The 22,001-nt window shown below is 38.5% G+C and overlaps 3 protein-coding genes across 5 annotated transcripts; all 3 read left to right on the top strand.

The window, feature by feature from the left end:
* Positions 1 to 592: 592 nt before the first annotated feature.
* On the top strand, positions 593 to 3,960 carry LOC105210664 (catenin alpha). The gene has a single exon (XM_011181750.3). The coding sequence runs from the start codon at positions 787 to 789 to the stop codon at positions 3,523 to 3,525; it is 2,739 nt and encodes a 912-aa protein (XP_011180052.2). The 5' UTR covers positions 593 to 786; the 3' UTR covers positions 3,526 to 3,960.
* Positions 3,961 to 11,411: 7,451 nt separating this feature from the next.
* On the top strand, positions 11,412 to 17,152 carry LOC105210663 (uncharacterized). The gene is made up of 5 exons (XM_011181749.3): positions 11,412 to 11,659; positions 11,898 to 11,978; positions 12,037 to 12,399; positions 15,917 to 16,040; positions 16,117 to 17,152. Exons 1-5 carry the CDS (start codon positions 11,572 to 11,574, stop codon positions 17,060 to 17,062), a joined length of 1,602 nt encoding a protein of 533 aa, XP_011180051.2. The 5' UTR covers positions 11,412 to 11,571; the 3' UTR covers positions 17,063 to 17,152.
* Positions 17,153 to 19,778: 2,626 nt separating this feature from the next.
* LOC105210665 (uncharacterized) lies at positions 19,779 to 21,974 on the top strand. Of its 3 annotated transcripts, none has more exons than XM_011181752.3 (5): positions 19,779 to 20,115; positions 20,175 to 20,246; positions 20,304 to 20,645; positions 20,716 to 20,812; positions 21,220 to 21,974. In XM_011181752.3, the coding sequence occupies exons 1-5, from the start codon at positions 20,037 to 20,039 to the stop codon at positions 21,920 to 21,922; spliced, it is 1,293 nt and encodes a 430-aa protein (XP_011180054.2). In that variant the 5' UTR covers positions 19,779 to 20,036; the 3' UTR covers positions 21,923 to 21,974. The 3 variants fall into 3 exon arrangements, with proteins under 3 accessions (XP_011180054.2, XP_054090325.1, XP_054090324.1); XM_054234350.1 differs by having other exon boundaries at positions 19,780 to 20,047; positions 20,114 to 20,246; XM_054234349.1 differs by having other exon boundaries at positions 19,780 to 20,047; positions 20,110 to 20,246.
* The last annotated feature ends 27 nt before the right edge of the window (positions 21,975 to 22,001 follow it).

Below are 22,001 nucleotides of genomic sequence, written 5' to 3'. Positions count from 1 at the left end.
TGCAATTTGACATTTCAATTCTTGAGTTAAATCAATTGAAATTTCAAGCTCTCTCTGCTGTGAGTCTTTGAAAAATCGTTAAATGCATTTTGAGTTGACCAAGTGCCGCTGAGGTGGTCGCCGAAGCATTCTTTCCAAGTAGAGTAGATATACACATTAGGGTGGTTGCGATTATATTTGATAAATTTTTTTTTAAATAATAAATTTAATATTTTTAAAGAAAACTAAATATTGATAAAATTGTATTTAAAAAATAATAAGTTTAGCTCCATGAAGGTTTAAAATATAATTCTTAAAGGTCAAATAGGTTTAATACGAATAATGTTGATTCTTTAAATAATGTTGACTCTTAATTAAGTTACGACCACCTAATCTACCACCCGAAAGATATTGGTTCGATTTCAGCGTGAAAATAGTTTTTCAGCTTGTCTTGGCACTTACCAATCCATCCACATTTCAGTACAATTTTTTTGATGACCACCCTAATGAGTACACAGTATAGTCGAGAGTGCCACAGAGTGAGAGAGTAATTCAGGCGCTCACTACGCCAGCCACAGCCAAGTGCAGATACACAATCTTTGAACGTATGGAGAGAGTTCGTCTAACAACTGGCCGGGAGTAATAAACGAACAACGGACGCGAATTGATTTTGGTGTAGTCTCGCTAATATTTACGTGCACGTATAATATTTTTGCTTTAAAGTGGTGTAACCAACCTAGATATTTTGTTTATACATATTTCTTTTTTGGTGTGTGTCTTTTACACATTCTATCGCCTTCGATTACCATGATGGGCGTTGTATCAGACTTTGGGCAGATAGCTACCAAATGGGATTTGAAGAATCTGGAAATCCGCACTATGACGGTTGAGAAAACATTGGAGCCGCTGGTGCTGCAGGTGACCACTTTGGTGAATACAACAGAGCCGAGCAAGAAGAAGAAAGGCAAATCGAAACGTGCCAGCGCATTGGTGGCATCCATTGAGAAGGCAACTGAAAACTTTGTCATCAAAGGTGAACAAATCGCTTATGAAAACCCGGATATAACACAAGAAATGTTGGCCGCTGTGGAGGAGGTGCGCAAAACGGGTGATGCCATGAGTATGGCGGCACGCGAATTCGCAGCGGACCCTTGTTCATCGTTGAAACGTGGCAACATGGTGAGAGCTGCACGTAATCTACTGTCCGCCGTCACCAGGTTACTTATCTTGGCGGATATGGTCGATGTACACTTGTTGCTGAAGTCCTTGCATGTCGTCGAAGATGACCTGAATAAGCTGAAGAACGCTTGCAGTCAGGATGAACTATTGAACAACATCGAACAGTTTGGTGAGAATGCCGGTGAGTTGATTAAGCAGGCCGCTAAGCGACAACAGGAGTTGAAAGATCCACAATTGCGTGACGATTTGGCTGCGGCACGCGCTATGCTGAAGAAGCATTCGACTATGTTATTCACCGCTTCCAAAGTGTATGTGCGTCATCCGGAACTGGATTTGGCAAAGTTGAATCGTGATTTCATATTGAAAGAAGTATGTGCGGCGGTGAATACGATCAGTGATGTGGCGCAAGGCAAATCCTCGCAACCCACTGAGATTTATAGTGGCGCTGGCGAGTTGGCAGCAGCGTTGGACGACTTCGATGAGGGTATCATCATGGACACCTTGACCTACAGTGAGGAACATTCGCGTCAGTTGTTGGAGGAACGTTTAGAGAGCATTATCAGCGCGGCTGCTTTAATGGCCGATGCCGATTGTACACGCGATGAGCGACGCGAGCGTATTGTGGCCGAATGTAATGCAGTGCGTCAAGCGCTACAAGATCTACTATCGGAGTATATGTCGAATATTGGGCAGAAGGATCATACACCCGGACTGGATAGAGCTATAGATCAGATGTGTCGTAAAACACGCGATCTACGGCGTCAGCTGCGTAAGGCGGTAGTTGATCATGTTTCCGATTCATTTCTTGAGACATCTACACCGCTCATTGATCTGATTGAGTGCGCCAAGACGGGCAACGAGGTGAAATTGCGTGAGAAAGCGGATATATTTACCAGGCATGCCGAAAAGCTGGTGGAGGTGGCCAATCTTGTGTGCAGCATGTCGAATAATGAGGACGGCGTGAAGATGGTACGTTTCGCCGCATCGCAGATTGAGAGTCTCTGCCCGCAGGTGATCAACGCCGCATCGATTTTATGCGTGCGGCCCAACTCGAAAGTGGCGCAGGAGAATATGTCCGCCTACCGGCAGGCATGGGAGGCGCAGGTGCGCATACTAACCGAGGCGGTGGATGACATCACCACTATCGATGATTTTCTCGCAGTATCCGAGAATCATATACTGGAGGATGTCAACAAGTGTGTCATGTCACTGCAGATGGGCGCACCACAAGAGCTACGCACCACAGCTGGCGCTATACAGGGACGCTCAGCGCGTATTTGTGATGTGGTCGAGGCGGAGATGGATAACTACGAACCGTGCGTCTACACCAAACGCGTCATGGATGCTGTGCGCGTGCTCAAGGAGCAGGTGATGGCCAATTTTGCGCAACGCGTTGACACCGCTGTCGATGCGTTGGTCAACAATTGCAGTCGCGATGTGGATGAAAATGATTTCATCGACGCATCGCGTCTGGTTTACGATGGCGTGCGCGAAATACGACGCGCTGTGCTGATGAATCGCAATTCGGATGAACTGGATACAGATACAGAATTCGAACCGGCTGAGAACACAATGTCCGAGACGCGCAGCAAATCGAGCGCACAAGATGGTGGACCCACAGTCGATGAGTATCCCGAGATTAGCGGCATATGCACAGCGCGTGAAGCTATGCGTAAGATGACGGAGGAAGATAAACAAAAGATCGCACAACAAGTTGAACTCTTCCGACGCGAAAAACTCACTTTCGACTCTGAGGTGGCTAAGTGGGACGATGCTGGCAATGATATCATCTTCCTGGCCAAACATATGTGCATGATTATGATGGAAATGACAGATTTCACGCGTGGTCGTGGCCCGCTGAAAACCACCATGGATGTCATTAACGCCGCCAAGAAAATCTCCGAAGCTGGCACAAAACTCGATAAGCTAACACGTGAAATCGCCGAACAATGCCCGGAGAGTAGCACCAAAAAAGATTTACTTGCATATCTACAACGCATAGCGCTCTACTGTCATCAAATACAGATTACATCGAAGGTGAAGGCCGACGTACAGAATATCAGTGGTGAGTTGATTGTCTCCGGCTTGGACAGCGCTACATCATTGATACAGGCCGCCAAGAATCTTATGAATGCTGTCGTGCTCACCGTTAAATATTCGTATGTGGCTTCGACGAAGTACACGCGTCAAGGCACCGTTACATCGCCAATTGTCGTTTGGAAGATGAAGGCACCGGAGAAGAAACCGCTAGTGCGTCCCGAGAAACCTGAGGAAGTGCGCGCTAAAGTGCGCAAAGGTTCACAGAAGAAGGTACAGAATCCCATACATGCCCTGTCGGAATTCCAAAGCCCCGATGGCGCGGTCTAAAGTAGTTTAGTAAGCAAGTAGCAATATATTTATGACATTCTTGATATTTCTCATACAAAACTGAAATGTATGTATTCTTGGGTATTAGTAAACGTACTCGTATATTAGAATTCATGTCCGCTTGCAAAGTTCGACTGAATAAATATTAATAAAGACAAAAAAATCGAAATATTTTGATTTACCGTTAAATGACTAGCAAGTTTCAGCAGTCAGCAATAAAAGCACGTAAAGTTCACTTAAAAGATTTGCAGTAGCTTGTATAAAAAGCTGTTTAGGGAATACGATTTGCCAATTCATTTTCGCTGAAGTCATCAGCTTCATTTGTATTCACCGTTATTTATAATGCGCATTTATGTAACTGTATTTAATTTATGACAAATATCATTGCAAAATATAAGAGTTAATAAAAAATATTAATTAAATAAAAATATAAAATTGAGTTATTATTATGTTTAATGGGTATGTATGTATGTGTGTAGTTCCAACAGTAAATTTTCATATCTTTGTCAATATGAATGCCAAGCCATAAGCAGAAAAAACATAAACAAGCTGCTGTCACGGCATTGCTTGGAGAAAATGTCAACTCTTTGTTGCATCGTATTTCCTCGTATTCGCTTTTACACATTTTCTTTTCACATCTTCTCAACGATTTGTATTTTAAGCCGCAGCTGGGTACTTAGGTCATACGTATAACTAGAATTTTATACTTCTGTTATTAAAGCAGACGAAGACCCAGTAAGAAATGGTACAGCAAACAATTTGAACAAACTACGATTTTCGTTGAGAGTTCTTTATGATCTACAAATTTTCTTGAAGTAGGTAATAGAAATTTATAAAATCTAAAAATTTTTTTAAGAAAACTATCATTTACAGTACATATTCATTACAGTCATTTTAACGTTTTAGCTCAACATGATGAAATACACAGTATTCTTTATGAACGATTAGAAAATTTTATTCAAAAAACTAATTAATCAGCATTTTCATAACGACTCCGAAGATTTCTTTGGCCTAAATCTTTAAAATCCCGAAAACGAAAGAAAATATATTGGAAATTACTAATCTATAGGTGGGATAATACAACAACTACCGCTCTCTTCTAAGGGTACTATAGAGAAGAAATTGAAAATTAAAGATTCTATAAGCAATATTGAGTAAGATCTCTAATATATGGATACCACATTCATATATGTATATTGATCTGTATATTAATATACCTGAATCTTAAAAATTGTAGACAGCTTATTTGATTCTAAATTAAACCCCTTCTCTTCCGTATTCTAATTAAATATAAAATATTTACCCTCCATTCCTTTAAATATCATATTTGTATAAAAATATGTAAGTGCCATCAAAAAATTCCTACAAGGTTGCTTGACTGTGACATTTAATATGAATCTGACGGTTCACTCTCCATCTGTCCTTTTTAGTTGTGCTGTTCTACCTTTTGACAGTAGAAAATATCGCTCTGAGGGGTGGCTTGCAATGATACATAAATAGTGCGTATATATGTATACATAAACCTATAGATAACTGGGTATACCGATATGAATGGTCGTTAGATACTTATCAAATTGTATACTATTTACTTTTGTGATTAAAAAAACTCATTTATGTTGTTGGAATTTATCTAAATGGGGAAATCTTTAAATAAATTAGTAGTAAATCTAGATATAACTGAGGAATCTACATATAAATTTCTGTCTATATATGCTTATATGGAGGTATGTGTGTATGTATATAATGCACTAGTAGTTCTATCGTACAATGGCTTTGTGTGCTCTCTTTTCAGTTGCAGCTGCATTTTGAGAGCGGAGAGTCAAGCAGTGAGCGTGTTAACAGAGAGTGTGACGTTCTATGAATGAATGTATTATTTTTGGGTGTTGCCACATGTATTTATTCAATATTAATCTAATGTAAAGAATTTAGCAGAAATATTTGATATGAAATGGACAATATTTTTTTCACTTTTCCAATTATTTAGTGCTAAAAAAAATATCGGCAAAAATTCTCCAAGCGTGCTGACCGACCTTCAGAGAGTCTTCTTTTGGAAGTTTCTGCATAAATGCCACATTTTTCATTATGTAGACCAGCAGATTTTTTCACTGATTATGATTCCAAAGTAAAGAAATTTGCGCCGTTAGCAGCTAAATACAAAGGGTCAACAACTTTGGCAGAAGCGAAGGTGGACTTCCATCGGTGATGAGCGAACTCTAATTAAAAATTAGCAATATATTCTTTAATCTGGATTTTACAATCACTAGGTATATATTTTACCACAACAGCCGTTTCTTTTAAGGTACTTGGCGCTTGAATTTCATGGCATGCAACCGAACGGAGGATACACAGAAGTCTTTTAAATTCCATTAGGGCCTTAAAAGGGAGCAGAGATCGTTTTCAAGAAATGTTGCTGATATGTAAAAATTCTATTTTATGTGGCGAGTTCTAAATTCTGCAACCAACAGCAATAAGTGAGCGTTCAATTCAGATTTAGATCACTGGTAGTTCAGGAATATTTCTGTAGACACGTACTACCACGTTTAGAAGTCAGTAGACTCTAAGAATTAAACTAATTTTTTCAGCCATGACGCGAAAGTGGACCAAAACTCGTCCAGCTTTCAAAAAATCAACAATGATCAAATATCACATGATCTTGACCTGTTAAGCAATTACAAGTTATTTCGAATGTTTCTTTAGGGTGCTTAAGAAGAAAAAGAGCGACGAATGAATTCTATGAGTTAAAAAAAATCAGCTGACCCAGCTAATCTCGTTCTAATTTTCTGTATATTTTACCAGCTGGAATTATTAACTGAAGGGGGGGACTATCCACTGTGTTGAAAAGACTAGACTGCGAAGGGCTCCGTTTCACTTGATGCTTCAAATAGATGTCAGCTTTCGAAACTGGAGTGCATTGGTGGCTAAGATCTAAATTTATAGAGTAAATTGGTGAAGAATACTACTGCAACGTGGGTTAAAAGTCAATATGATGGAAACGGGTTTGGTGATGGAATGGTGGCAGGAAAGAATACACTACGAACTCACGACTTAATGCCTTACGGAGCTATACAGATTCTACAAAGCCATGAAGACTTCAATATAAGCTGATATGGTGGATGAGTTTCTAATCAAGGAGAGTAAGTGCTACCAAAAATTCTACAACAAATACCGCACACCCCTGAAGGTCACCCCACACTGATGCATTACTAAATTAAGTCATCTTCCGTACCGAAGAATGCTGCAGTAAACAGTGCCGTTACTTTCAGCGCACAGCTGCTTAAGCATGTCCAAAATGAGCAATTGATATTCAAAATGAGTGTCACAGCAAGGAAGCAAGTGCTAGCGAAAATTTCGCATACAATATTCAACACCCACGCAATTTGATATGCAACACGCGCTAATACGGTACATGCAACGTGCAGCGCGAGAATAATGTGCGAATTCCGTACGCCGCGTCATTTCAAAGCCGCGACAGCAATAAACAATAGAATTGCAAATAAGTATAGAAAGGCCAAAAACAACAACAAATAACACAACAACAATTGCAACCGTTATAGAGAAAGTGGAGTGGGCAGAAGAGCGTTAGGGCAACTAAGCTACGACAAGCGCTTGCAACAAAGCGTCAACGACAACAGCATTTAAATACCGCCCCCTAGCAGCAATAATATCGACTTTGCGCGCCAACAACACTCTGAACAATGCAACAACTATTTGCAACAAAAGCAAACACATCACGCTCTACTACTTCTCTTCTGGCTGTGGTAAAATGTTAGCGACGCGACCTTTGCCGGCGACACGTACGACGCGTCAACCGAGCAACGCGGCAACTGCAGTTTGTACTGTGGCGCGTAGCTGCGCTCACGTGTGTGTGTGTGAGCGCGCTCGTTTTTTGCACCAACTTGTTCGCATTAATATCGCAAATACCCGCACGCAAATTGCGCTACTTTGGTGGCAATTGCAAATGCACGCGCCGCGAGTGATGCGTTGCATGCGCGGTTGTGGGGCGAGCGCGGCAGTTGCACAACTACCTACTGCTGCCAGCGATGCATTCGTTTGTTAAATTCGGAATGTCGACGAATTTGTCGCCAGCGGCTGCCAACATGCCACGGTTTGTTTGTACTCGCACGCGAGCTTAACGAATTCGACAGCACGCTACAATTTACTTTAATGAAGCCTCGCTAATGTTTGATGGTGGCGCTTGGGTGGTGGCGCCATTACAACGCGCCTTGCAAATGAGTGACAAATGCAGACTCTACAAATGTAGTACTGCTAAAGCCAACTGATTCCATTGGCAAATGTTTGCTTTTGTATTTGTAATTTTATCTATTTGTTTTGTGGCTCAATGTGGTTCAATGGAGTCGGTTACGTGGCAATTACGTTGCCGTCGGTTTCGTTTTGATTACAAATTTACCTCGTTTCGGTTTAACCTTGGTCCATTAATTTGCCCACTGCCACTGTGTTGGCTTAGTAATGAGCAAGGCGCACACTCAAAGTTGCATTCGCGTGTGTTATCATTCTTTCTTTTGACAAAAATGCATGGCTTTTGAGATTAAATTGCATGAATATGGTGACAACAATAATTTAAATCGTTTCTGGATAGTGAGTCACACTGTTGAGCTTGACTTATAACCATCTAATACTATGCGGAAGGCTATAACAGTTCGACAGAAGCTCAAAACGAACTCGGAGCGGCATTGGGCATGAAATCAACATCAGAGGGGTCAAGACAGTACTCTAACTAATCCAAGTAGACTCCCACAGACTCTTAGCGCTGGCCGAAGAAATACTGAGAAGACTTACAGTTACTGAAACACGACTCTGCGCAACTGAAGAGCTTGAAACTAACCGTGCTGAAGCTGACAACCATAAATGAATTAACAAGACCAAAGCCTCAGCAGATCTGTCCGTTTTATAGGCGATTGGAGATCACTCCCAGCCAAATCAATTCTTACTTCGTTACGAATAGTAAAAGAAAAGGAAGTCTGATCACATTCACTAGCGGAGGTCGGAACGATCCTAGCTCTTGTTCAACTGGGAATCTGTATGTAAATCACTAAACCATATAAATACCATAGGATCATCTCTTCCACTTGTGTCCATAAAACATTGCATAAAACCGGCTATACATCAATGTAAGGAATCATCTTAGGAACCAAGAACTAACCAAATGCAGACGGTGGTTGAACTTTCTAACGCGAGGATTTTTATTCAATTCATATGAAATATTAGGTAAGCTACCAAGGTTCCAAACGCTTGACAAACTTTTTTCGATCCTTCAAAGAGACAAAACGACTTTGATAGTAACGAATATCGATGATGTAGCTCAAGATCTCTCACTTTGAGAACATACATTGCCCACTTTGGGATTTTACAGTCTTCAGCGAGAAGCCAAATTTAAGCTTAGATTTACCCTTCTGATATTTCGTTTACGTTGATTCGTTGCTGGAGTGCTGTAGTCTTCTCTTAAAGTAAACAGTAATTTTCATCATATTGACAACTCGTCGTACAACCATCTCTCCCTTAAGATTGCTCCACATTTACTAACGTCCCATTGTAAATTCAATACTTGTCTAACACAAAAGTTTCCACCGAAAGGTCAGTGAAAGTTTCACAGCAAATCATAACATATACTCTTATGTTTGCCATACCAGTAACAGACTTCAGTTCTTCGGTTAGCGAGTGGAATTGTTATCAACGTAGTACAATTTATGCCAAATGTTTAATTCAAAAATTGCAACTTCATCAATAATGCAAGGACGATTAAAATGGAAATTTATAAAGTAACAAAAGAAAAAACTTCAAAACACTGACCGCAGCAAGAAATCGACGAGCGCCGTAACCAATGGTTTTCGAATCTGTAATTTATGAGCCCCTCATGGGTGTGGGTGTCAAACAAAATGCTTTGCACCACATCACCACTTCCAGCCAATTGAGTTTTACAATTCCGCACCAGTGCATCCGTCGTCATTGTTCTCCCTCAAACCCCAGTTTGACTAGCGGCGCTGCAGAGATTTTCTAATAAATGTAACTATGTGCATAAATGTGCTGAGTTTTCTTGTGTTTTCGCTGTACTTTGTGCTCTTTTTATTGGATTTTCTCCTCTGCTTTCATTAGAATTCAATAATTTTGCCATTTGCTTTAACGGTGGAGATAATTTCGCGCAGAGTTTAGTAATTTTATAGGGAATTACTTGACAATTTTATGACTTTAGCGAACAACTCGAGAGACAAAAAGTGGAGTTAAGTCAGGTTTCATTTAGTCCTTCCAACTAGACAAAGGTTTCCATCCTAGTCTGTCGACTCGTGCAGGTTCCACTTAGAGTCCATTCTCATGAGAAAACCTCAATAGTCTAACCTTCTTATCAGACGAATGTCATCTCTACAAAATTCTATCCGAAACTTGATTATATATCATGAATAACAAAAGAGATATCATAATATACATATGTATGTGTATCGAAAAAAATATAGAATTTCGATTTAAAACAGGTTCCAAAAATTGTCCAATTCAATCGTTGTCCCCAGCAATAGAACTCAGAACCTAGAAGGAAGGCTCCAGAAAGGAAGGCTATTCAACTCTACTCCACAAAATCTGAGCAGTCTAATAATCTGGGACTCCACTGATTTGTAAAACACACATTGTATCTCCAAAGCCTTGGAAAGAAGCACATAATTTTGTCCAAAGACTAGATTCCTATCCTAACATTCGCTTCTTTAGATAGAGGTTGAAACTTCCAGATGACTCAAAAAAAATGCTGCCTGACGCTGGACATCTAGGAATCCGCAGTCCTAAGTCTCCCTATTTACTCTCTTTCCATCTTTATTTATTTCTTCTTCTTTAAACAAGCTTTTTTTTTTTAAACAAACCAGTCATTGTCGGTGTTTTAGAACCTGTGGAACTCACTCCAGTGTGATAATATTAAGACAAACATAACAAAAAGAGAAAAATGCTGAACCAACCCTCCTTTCAGCTTTCCTTCTTTGCACTAAATTATCTAAGAAAAGGTATTTATAAAACACTCCAAACTCTACACTACAACCGCATAAATACAGTTAAATACTTACGTAAAAATACCTTTAGCGCCACACTCACTTTTCTCATTTAAATATCCACCTACATCTACATCAACGTAATCTCTACTCAGCCGCAGAAGTTTTCACTCCCACACCAACACAAACAAGCTGCCACAGAAAAGAATAGTCTTTACATCCTTTATATCCTCTAAGGAAGATAAGCATAAAGAGCGTAGTCAGTTTGGCAATAAAAACGCGAAATGTTTATTAACCGTGTTAGACACATAAAAAGAATTACAACGAATAAAATGATATGTGAATTTTTATTACGCTAATTGTGTGAAGATAAAAAGTTATGAAATGCTTATCAAAGCAAAGCAAACAGGAAGCACTCACGCTACATACAGGATACTTTTGTGTGGTGGATAGGAGAGAGGAAAGGGAAATAGATAAAATCTGAAAGAATTTTTTTTTACAAAGAACTAGGTATTTTCACGCTCACTCATATAAAATGAGGTCTAATGTTGATGGAGTATTTCGTCTGTGGAACCTATTCTTAAACTGAACGATCTCCTCTGTACCACCATACCTATTTTAACACTGAAATCGAGGGATGCTATACTAAGGCCGACCACTTTTGTCTATAACATCGCTGTACCGACTCTGAGGAAACTTTGTAGTCTCGAAGCTCCACTTTCTGGATGACCAAAGCCTGGGATCAGCCTTTCTCATTAATGAAAACGCCGAAGATGCAAAAAATCTTATGTCAAGTCTTTCTTAATGATATATAAAGTAGCAACTATTAACCTAAACATTTTAACTTTATTATATGAAATTTGGCAACTCTAAAACAATTCGAAAATTGATATATTTCTGAGTCTTTTCTTTCTAATTTTATAAGACACTGAAGTTTCTATATAAATATGAAAAAATAAATACATTTTATTTACTGATGATTTTATTGAAGAAAATTTCAAGAAATTAAAACCGAAGAATATCTCTCGGAATTTTGAATTACACAGCTTTAAATTCCGCAATGGCTAAAATACCCGTTAAAAAGTGTGAAGGTGGTGAAATAAATTTAATCGCGGAACGTCTCAATATACCTCTTTTATTGGCCACACGTGAGTACAATGAAACTACAAATAAAGCTGGGCACATTGTGGAAAGAAGTTCAGTGCAGTGATGGAGACAATAAAGAAGGTTAATAAAAATTGAAAAAAAGCATATTTAAGTCTCGTACGGTTTTCAAGATCATTATAATAAATTGGTTGCTATAATTCCCGCCGCCTTGCTCCTCGGTCCACTGTGATTTTGCCCTATTTTTCAAGCATTAAAGTTAAATATCGCTCAACTTTCCAGGCAACAGTTATAAACATGAACATAGTATATCAAAATATATTAAGAGTAAACATAAATTCTACAACATGGACTGCATTTTAGGTAACTATATAAACTACTAAATTCCCATTGTATCATGTAATAACTGCCCACTTCTCAGAAAAAAGCATTGAAACACGTTCGAAGGATCACACCCGTAAACTGCTAGGTCAATACCCCGAAAGCATTGGACCATGCCCGAGCAGACGTTTGGCAAATGCCACACGTTACGTATCCGATTTCAGAGCATACCACCTGCCACCCAATATTTATAATACTTCCAAAGAACCGTTTGCAGGTCGTCGTGGTCTGGGTGGCGCATATTGGAGGAAATTGAAAAAGGAATATAAAATTGAATCTTTAGAATATATTAAATACACACCACCGAAGAGGTCAAGAGACAAATGGAAATTATATAATTTACCAAAATTAACGGAGCGCTTCAATTTGCCACACAACAAGCATAAAGGAGTGTTCTTCAGCAGTAAGTTGATGAATTTCACAATAATGATTTAGAATAAATCTAATTTGAAACATCTTTTAAACGCTCTGTTGAATGTTTGAACAATCTGAATAATCGGTTGTTAAGTAACTAAAAATTATAGTCGATCGAACTTCATGATTATACAATATCCACTTTCTACATATTACGGCTTCTCCAAATTCCCAGTTTTATTGAGATATAAAGTAAATTCTTATATGTGAATATTCAGCTGTATGGAAGCTATATAGTGTATCCACCGATCTTACGTAATAATCTTCATTATACCAATTCCATTTGTATTAAGTTAATTCCTAACAAAATTCCATGTACTTAACTGTTTAATTAAATAAGTTATAATGGAAAAACTCGTTTTCGAAGAGTCTGTTGTATGGGAGCTATGTCTTATAATCGTCCAAACATAATAATATTTCCAACACAAATTATACTTATGATAACGTAGTAGTTCACAAAACTTGTTATAATTAGCTGCCTATTTGTAGATGGTATAACACAAAAACATGTTTTTGAAAGAGTGGTTATATGGGAGATATATGAAATATTCACCTCACTTCATTGTTTTTTAGTCTCCACCTTTTACATGTTATAAACAAGATTTTCACACAATCTTGTGCTCTTAGCAATTCAAATATCGTCACCTAAAATGCAAAAGGCCGTAACTAACATTTTTAGTATTTTACAGGAGAAGCAAAAAACGTTATAGATTAAAGACTACTTAAAGCTAAATATCCAAATTGTAAATTTAAGTTTAGAAAACAAAGATGGATTTGTTTCTGAAAACCAAATTAATGGGAAAAAAGCAATTTTTAAGAAATGTTAAATGCACTCTATTTTTCTGAATCCAAAAAGCCGTAACTACTTGAAAAAAATTGTGTATTAAATGAAAGCAATGGCTAAAATAAGAAAATGTGCTTTTAGGCTGTAACTAAAAAAGTTTTTAACAAGTTCTGTCTTTTTGTATCTATTTATTGTAAGTATTTTAACACAAAAGAAATTATTTAATTAATACATTTAATTCGAGAAAATAAAATTAAATTAAACTGGTTAAGAAAAACAAAATAATTCATTTGAAAACAACAAAACCTGCAATACAAATAGCAAATTAGAATAGGTTTAAGATGTAAAGGGTACAGCCGGAAGTAAAAATGTAAGTTCCCGCAGGTGTTCCCATTTCTTTTTGGATATTGATCTTCTTTCGGTATGTAACTGTGAAGGTTCGATGTCCCTAAATTTTTGTTGTGTACGTTGTGGCAAAACGTTATAATCGTCGTTGATATTTGTTTTATAATAAACTAGCTGTTACCCTGTGCGCTTCGCCACACCTAAATCGATTAAAACTCTTATGGGTTTTTACTTTGTGTTTTATTTATTGTTGTAAAATTGTTACTTATTTATAAAACATATTGGTATACAACATTTTTGGTTTTTCCACCTGGCGCGTAAATGAATAAGCACCTTGGTGTTCCCACTCTCGAGCATGCGACGAACAATTGGCCGTGGGAGAAGCACGGTCCTTCCAAATTGATGCCGCACACTTGAAACGTTTGCCCTTGCGATTTGTTGATGGTCATCGCAAAGGCAAGACGTACTGGGAACTCCAAGCGCTTAAATTCAAACGGCATGTCCGTTGGAATCATGGGAATGCTGCTGCCTTGTGCCATTACACAAAGTCGGTGGCTTCAGATTTCGTAGAAGTATAATGGGTGAACCGACTTTCAGGACTAAACAATGCGTTGGCAGACCGGGGGGATCCAAAGAATTCAAGAATTCAGTTGGATAATTGACTACTTCATCTTGATTCAAAACGCTATCAATCGATGTATATGTTGTAGCTTCTCCTGGCAGTTTTTCTTGAGTCCTCGGTCATGCAGCCTTTGTACTTATTCCACAGTTCTTGCGAATTTGACGGAAGGCTTGTAGTTATTATTATGGCGAATAGTACGCGTATTTGTTTTGGATGAGTTGTGAGTGATGCGTCATGAAGTGCGGTGTCCCAATGCATATCATCTTCTAACAAATGCAATCGCTGACATGCTTCACGATACGTCGCACACAACTGACAGTCAACAGTTTTCAAATCATTAAATGATCTTGGTCCGCGCACGTTGACTAATAGCAGACGCAAATAGAAACATTTGGCGTTGTTCGGATGGATGGTGTAAATGCATTCTATGGCATCGGTTTTACGGACATTTGGATAACCGTCAACACGCATCCTTTGCTTTCGTCGTTGAAATGTTTTCGATGATGGATTCCAAGTGAAATATTTTGGTATTTCGGAATATAGCAATGTTCTTGCAAATGCATCGTTTTCACACAACTCGAAAAGAGTAGTTAGTGTTGTCCCCGGTGGTCCTGCTGCGCTCTGTTGTACATTGTCTGCAGTGAAATAAACGCGTTGACCTTTTTCGAGATGAACTGACAAATGAAGGCATTTGACAGGACTGCCAATCGTGCGGCAAAACATTATTTCATGAGAATTTGTATAAGCGGGATGTATCATTTTTTTTTTGCAAAACGTGCAATGATACACACATTAAATTTCTTATGTGCACCCTCCAAACAGACCCCAATCACCCCTGAAAATTTCATTGAAATCGGGCAAGCCGTCTAGGAGGAGTATACGAACAGGAAGTTTTGCCACTTAATTTTATATATATAGAAGATAGATTATTCCAGATGGATCATATGCCAAGGCACGGATCATATTAACAGTTGGCTCTCCGGATTTTTTGCCTGTATTGAAGAAAGGCAAAACACAATAACAAAATTTGATAAAGAATGAAAGATAATGAAAACAACTGAAATTACGGATAACACAATGTTTCACATTGAAATTGAATCAAAGAGAATGAAAAAAGGGTAGTTACGGCTTTTTGGTTTATGAAATTGTTGAAGTTGTAGTTGGGGCCTTCTGATTCTCGCCTATAAAGTCGTTATTTTTGGACGTTTGCATGTAAAATTTGCTGTGTACACGTGTTTCGGTTAAGTACTTCATAATCAATCAAAAAGTCAATTTTGAATTTTTTGTTAGTTACGGCCTTTTGCATTTTAGGTGACGATATGAAAGTTATTGAGTAAAATCTCGTTTTTGAACAGTCGGTTGTATGGGAGTCATATCTTATAGCCATATGATTTTGATGATTTTCACTATATAGAAACAATATGAGATAGGTAAATATTCTACAAAGTTTCATCTTATTAGCTGCTTGATTATAAGAGTTGTAACGTAAAATATTATTTTCGAAAAATATCGTATATGGGAGCTATGTATTGTAGTCGTGCAATCTGAGTGATTTTCACAAGAAACAAAAATATTGTCGAAATACAACTAAGTAATGGACTAAGTTTCAGCTAAATATTCTCAAAGCTTATACACATTTTTATTGCTAGAAAGGCAAAATATTAGACGTATAGCGCTTTATAGGTCTATAATATAATTTTCAAAAAATTCGATACATTTCCTCTTCATTAAAAATATGAAAAATATCTCTTTAAGATGCACGTCTGCGCCCTGCCTCCACACGATGCATGATAACCGATCCAGTATTGGTTAAACGCCTGCCTACAGAACCGTCCCCGGCGCACTATAATATAGAAAGGCATACAATCCAATATAATATGTATGTATCCATTATTTGTTTAATATATTTGTAACTACATATGTATATGTGCCCTCGTGCCACACAACCGAACCAGGCCTAAACCAGTACCACCGCCAATAAATAATCCACACCTGTTCCTACGCAACTCCTGCATACCCGCGAAGTTACCAGGCATAATACGGCGTCACTTGAGCTTCGAACCGGCAGTGGGACGCTATGAGGTACGCTTCCCCAAACACTGTCCGTGTGGCAAGAAAATATTCACACCGGGACTGCCGCTAATTATCGATCGTGAGAAACGTAAGAAATTCCGACGCATACCATATAAAAAGATCAAATCACATTTATATTGTGCACCGGATTTTACGCATGTCATCGGACATGGTCATACGTATGTCTTCCGCTTGCCGGGTTCCAAATTGCACAAGCCCAAAAAGTTGGATAATTCGATAGAGAAGCGGTTTTCAGCACGCGCAGCACAACAATTTCACGACTATAGATATATTAATATGATATTGGCGCCGCGTAGAAGACGTTTATCCGAATTCGCGCCCTATATAGATCTTCATCCACAGTATAAGTTTCGCTTCAATTGTATTGTAAAGGTGACCGTTGTACGACGACAATTGAGTAAAGGCAAGAAACTTGGTTTCGGTGGCAGCGCTAAACGTTTCTCCTACGTTGACTATCATTCATCAATACCCACTCCCGCGCAAGTACGTCAGAATAAAGAAAATTTACCCGTCGAACGTCAGCTGCAGGAATATCCCGTTACGCGTACACCTATGACGGAGATCAAACCGCGTTTTCTGGAGTGGTACACAACGCAAAAGAGGGAAACCCGTCCAATATATGAACGTAAGGGACCTGTTAAGTTACCACCACTACCGGAACCGAAATTATTGGTCACCAAAAAAGATTTGCTACCCGACTTAAAACCAGGTGTCGCGTATCGGCGGCCAGTTTTATATAACAAACCTATCGATATTCAGGAATTCTTCAGAGTTTCGACGACCGCCGATCAAGATTCTGAAGATTAGAATTGAATTGGTAATTTAAAAATGAATATGTTATATATGTAAATTTTTGTGCAAATACAAGAAAATATATTTACCCAGATTTTAATATTACTGCTCTCTTTATTATTTATAAGAAATATGGGATAACTCTGAAAAAGCTCTGGACAGTAAGGATGTCGAAAATGTTCAATAAATTTTGAGAACGAACTTTATGGAGGTCTACTTAGTATTAAAAGGATATTTTAACAAATTCTCAAGCGTTGAATGGCCAGCTAGGAAGAGAGAAAATCGGATGGAATTGAGCTTTTTATTTCTTATATGGTTAAACCTTTTCAATATGGAGAAAAAATAGACTTACCATGTGGGTTGTCAATATAGCCTGAGAGATCCTTGGAACAAACAAACCTGGCTCGTGTCCTATTATTTATTAAACATTTCAATTAGACTTTACTTAGAGTCGATTATTTCAATCGAAAATTGTTCTCAGTTCATTAATCAGTTGCTTAATAAATTCCAAGAACTTTAAACTAGAGTTTCCCCAGAAGAATGCTCTAATCACGTTGAGAATTTGTCCCAAACCCTACTCTAGTAGCAGACTATTACCATAAAGCTCATCGGCTTCAACTCCGGTTCGGTGTGGTCCGATACTCCCTTCGCCGTATCTCCAATAATTCCAATAAGACTTTGTTAGCGACGGACATGCACTTATGCGCAGTCTATGCGGATTTCATTTTAAATTTCGGTTCAGTTTTGTCCGATCCTCATTTCGTCTTATCTCCAATAAATCTGTAATGCTATTCCCATAAAACTTTCTATCATTTACGTTGCCGAGGTCTTCATATCCTCAATCAATTACAAAAAAAATTACTGATATGTTTCCTGTACTCTGCTGTCTCTGCCTGAGTTCCTATTTCATATAGTAGTTATTACAACACTTAATGTGTGTAACTTTGTATGTCCATATGTAATTTTATTTATTAACCCAACTATAATAACTATAAACCAGCCAGCGTAACCATAAACTTCAAGAAACAATTTTGCACATTTCAGCCACTTTTGGAATTTACTATATGAGCTAGAATATACGAGCTCATAGAGTCGTGATGAAGACGTTGAACGTGCCGCTCGACAACTGCAAATTGCATTGCCTGCACTAAATCTACTATTAACTGCAAATAAATATTTGTAAACACAGAGAAATACCAACTTATGGTTGGTGGGAAAGTAAAAAAGCTACGAGGCTTGGCTCATGGGTCGGAGTCAACGAGCTTGTGTACTTACAGTCGAAAATTATGACCATACTGTAAATATTATATGGATAGGCGAATATTTATTGCTGTTCGATTTAAGGACTTAAGTCTGAAAATATTGGGTTGGCAAATATCTCCCTTCCGCCTTTTTGACTTTTGAATTTCGCAGGCTATGTATAAAGTGCTACAGAGCTCGTATCTGGCAATACTATACATCTTTGAAAAGTCTTGACATAACCTACAAAACGATACTATGCATGATTAATTTGGATATTGTGTTCAACAGTTATAGAAGTGTAAACATACTCCCTCACTAACGGCGAAATTCGCGCTATTCATCTCACGTTCCGTGATGGTGTTTTGGGGGATGGCACTCTATCATTTCGAACTGCGGAGGAATGGTTTCGACGATCTTGTGTACCGGGCTTGATGTTTGGGTGTCGCATGATTTGACGCAAAAAAACCTTCTGACCCATTTTTGAAGCGGATGTTGACCGGCGACGAAAAATTGATCACATACGGCAATATCAAGCGAAAACGGTCGTGGTCGAAGGCCGGTGAATCGTCCCAAGCAGTGGCCAAGCCGGGATTGACGGTCAGGAAGGTTTTGTGGTGTCTTTGATGGGATGGAAGGGAATCATCCACTATATCCTCCCATATGGTGTTCCACCTGGACAACGCCAGATCACATACTTCGTTGATGACTCGTCAGAAGCTACGGGAGCTCGGGTGAGAGGTTTTTTCCCATCCACCATATAGCCCGGACATAGAGCCAAGTGATTACCACTTGTTCCTGTCCATGGCGAACACCCTTGGTGGTGTAAAGTTGAACTCAAAAGAGGCTAGTGAAAAGTGGCTGTCCGAGTTCTTCGCAAATAAAGAGGGGGCTTCTGAAGTCGCCGTCTAGATGGAAACAGATTATCGAACGAAACGTCGCATATTTGAACTAAATCCGATCACTCGGATCATGTGCTTATATTCGATACTTAAAAGAATGAGGTGAATATATTCTCGAGTTAATCTGACAAAGAACGATCTAAATTATTAAAAGACTAGCTATGGGCCATAGTCAAGATACTACCTTTTCTAAAGGAATTTTCTCGGTGACAGCTCTTATTCCACTTTATAAACTGACTTAGTTCCTAGGTGTGGGAAGTGGAAGAATACTAATACTCACTTGAAGCATAATTTCCGGTTCCGAGACCCCGAGTTGCTACCTCCACCCTAGAAACAAGTTGACTTTTTAGGGAACTAAGATGCTTGCAGGATCTAATAATATATCTCTAAAAGACAATGAAAATGTACCGGTTTCTTCTTCGATAATGGCCGATGTTTTAAAGCCTTTGATGTATTAAGAACATTTAGAATACTGACAACAGTTTATGTTAACGACTCCACAAAATTACCTGCGAGCTATGTATACATATACTCAGTTAAGAGAGACACCAACCACTTCACTTATTCTAAAATTTTTGTTTCAAAAGTAGCACAAGACTTAGAAAGTCGTTTTAATAGAAGAATTAATTTTAGTATAAATTTTATATGTAGAAATAAGCATATAATACATAGATATTTTTATAAATTTCTGCTGCATTGTAATTTTGAAAATACGAAGTAATATAACGTACATATTTGAATGAAACTTAGAGAGAGAGAGAGAGAGAGAGAGAGGCTGGGACTATTTATGCATATAAATAAATTTATATAAATCTTTTTTGGGATCATTCAGCAAAAATATCTGAATAATGCACAAACGGTATTGCAGACGTGGTGAAATTAATTTTATAACGGATCGTCTAACGATACCCTTGTTCCTAGCCAGTCGTAAGTAGTCACTGCAGCTTTGTAGATTAAAATAAAAGTAACGGTTTTTCAACAAAAAGGCGTCAGCGCAAGAAAAAATTATGATTATATTACAAGAACTGAACAAAACATCAAGAGAATGTGTGAAGAAGGTTTGAAAAACGATCCTCCTACAGCCCCACATCTCGCTCATAACAATTCTCTTACAGCAAAGCAGCCGAATACGAAAATGCGTAGCGTTTATGAAAAGCTCATTGGCAAGTATGCAGAGAATCCGAAACCCTGCAAAAATGTGCGACGCATCAAGATAGTGCGTGAACACAGCGATCAAAAAGCTTTTCATTTACCACCGAATATTTATGAAGTTGACAAAATACCGTTTGAGAATCGACGTGGTTTGGGCGGCGCTTACTGGCATCGATTGCCAGAGCCTAAATTGACGTCCAGAAAGAAAGCAACAAAAGACGTTGACTGGCAATTCTATAATATACCAAGTGATATCGATCGGCTGAACGATCGGCATAATCACTACAAAGGCAAATTTCGTACAAGTGAGTAGCGGTTCAGCAAGATCGAGCTTCAGTGTCCTTTTTATGGCAATTCATTTCATCTTAAAATTAGAAACACGAAGCCACCTAGCGGCGTGGAAAGGTAAAACTCGAAAGGACTATTTACAAATAAGTTGCAACTTTGATCGATCCATAACCTCTCCAAAAATGTATGTATTATTCATGTTTACCGATATGTAAGCGATAATATGGCCAATACTAGATTGTTATTGCTCCGTTTGTGTCACGATTTTATGTCATACAACACATACTGATCTTCAAGCTTCCGACAGATCTAAGCACAATCCAATTTTAACTTCGGCAGTCAAGCCTAACCTAAAGTTTTGAAGCAAGATTCATTTTCATTAGGCCTCATTGTCAGATTTTGGCAGATTTTACGGTATATACTTAGACCTTAAAATGATCTTGACTACCGCCGCAGAACTCGTAGATGAGTTCACACAATTCTGGACTATACTCATTAAACAGATGATCGCTTTATAAGTTTTCGAGCTCTCCACTAATTCATTTTTAATTTCACACTTATGTCCATTTCTTTCTCCTCCTCCGCTATCAGCACTCCTCGGAAACACGTACCGAAACCGAATCCATATTTATTTTTACACAGATCATGTGTACCCGAGAAACTTACGAGCTACATAATGCGCAACCAAAGTTTTACGCCAGCCGTTGATCGTTATGAAATAAAATATACAGCCGATTGCTGGCCGAGCATACTGAAGAAACGCAGCAATCCACAAACCGCAACTGTTTCGAGTCAACAGCGTAGCGGCGGCAAGCGATGTCTTTATCAATTACTGAACGCTGCATCGCTCACACAAACGAAGATACGACTTGATAACAAGCAGACCGCGGATACTATTAACGCGAAACTCTTTCATAATAATAAACGGCCGCCGAGGGTACCCATCTCGAGACGTCCACCACCTACAATGCCCACCGTACCTTCAAATATTCGTTTCAACACCATTATTACGGTGCCGCGGCGTGTCCTAAAGTGTCCAGCTCCACGTGCATCTGCAACAACCAAAAAATTTCAGTTGCGCCGCAGGGAACCGGTTGTGCCAAAACCAATTCTCGCTAAATTCGAGTATAAACGAGTCTTCAAGTTTAAGCCACTTCCTTCACCGAAAGAATTGATTACAAAAAACGAGATCTTTGGAGATTTATCATCTCAGGAGACTCCGTACTTTTATTTTAGACCAGTTGATGTCAATAAGTTTTTGAAAAGTAATAGCTGCAAATGTATTTTAGGTTAGGTAAATGCGGCTGCAAAACTGAATAAAATACTTCTCAACTGAAATTATCTTAGATTCGGATTTTTCGTACGAATAATTA

Source organism: Zeugodacus cucurbitae, chromosome 6, assembly GCF_028554725.1.
Source record: "Zeugodacus cucurbitae isolate PBARC_wt_2022May chromosome 6, idZeuCucr1.2, whole genome shotgun sequence".
In the NCBI taxonomy this organism is placed as follows: domain Eukaryota; kingdom Metazoa; phylum Arthropoda; class Insecta; order Diptera; family Tephritidae; genus Zeugodacus; species Zeugodacus cucurbitae.
This window is presented reverse-complemented; position numbering and strand designations above follow the sequence as displayed.

Coding starts and splice junctions, on each gene's coding strand:
- LOC105210664 (XM_011181750.3), top strand. CDS start 787: ATGATGGGCGTTGTATCAGACTTTGGGCAGATAGCTACCAAATGGGAT.
- LOC105210663 (XM_011181749.3), top strand. CDS start 11,572: ATGGCTAAAATACCCGTTAAAAAGTGTGAAGGTGGTGAAATAAATTTA. Junction 11,660..11,897: donor ACCTCTTTTATTGGCCACAC/GTGAGTACAATG, acceptor TCAACTTTCCAG/GCAACAGTTATAAACATGAA. Junction 11,979..12,036: donor CAACATGGACTGCATTTTAG/GTAACTATATAA, acceptor CCCACTTCTCAG/AAAAAAGCATTGAAACACGT.
- LOC105210665 (XM_011181752.3), top strand. CDS start 20,037: ATGCACAAACGGTATTGCAGACGTGGTGAAATTAATTTTATAACGGAT. Junction 20,646..20,715: donor CAAAGGCAAATTTCGTACAA/GTGAGTAGCGGT, acceptor TCTTAAAATTAG/AAACACGAAGCCACCTAGCG. Junction 20,813..21,219: donor TCCATAACCTCTCCAAAAAT/GTATGTATTATT, acceptor CTCCGCTATCAG/CACTCCTCGGAAACACGTAC.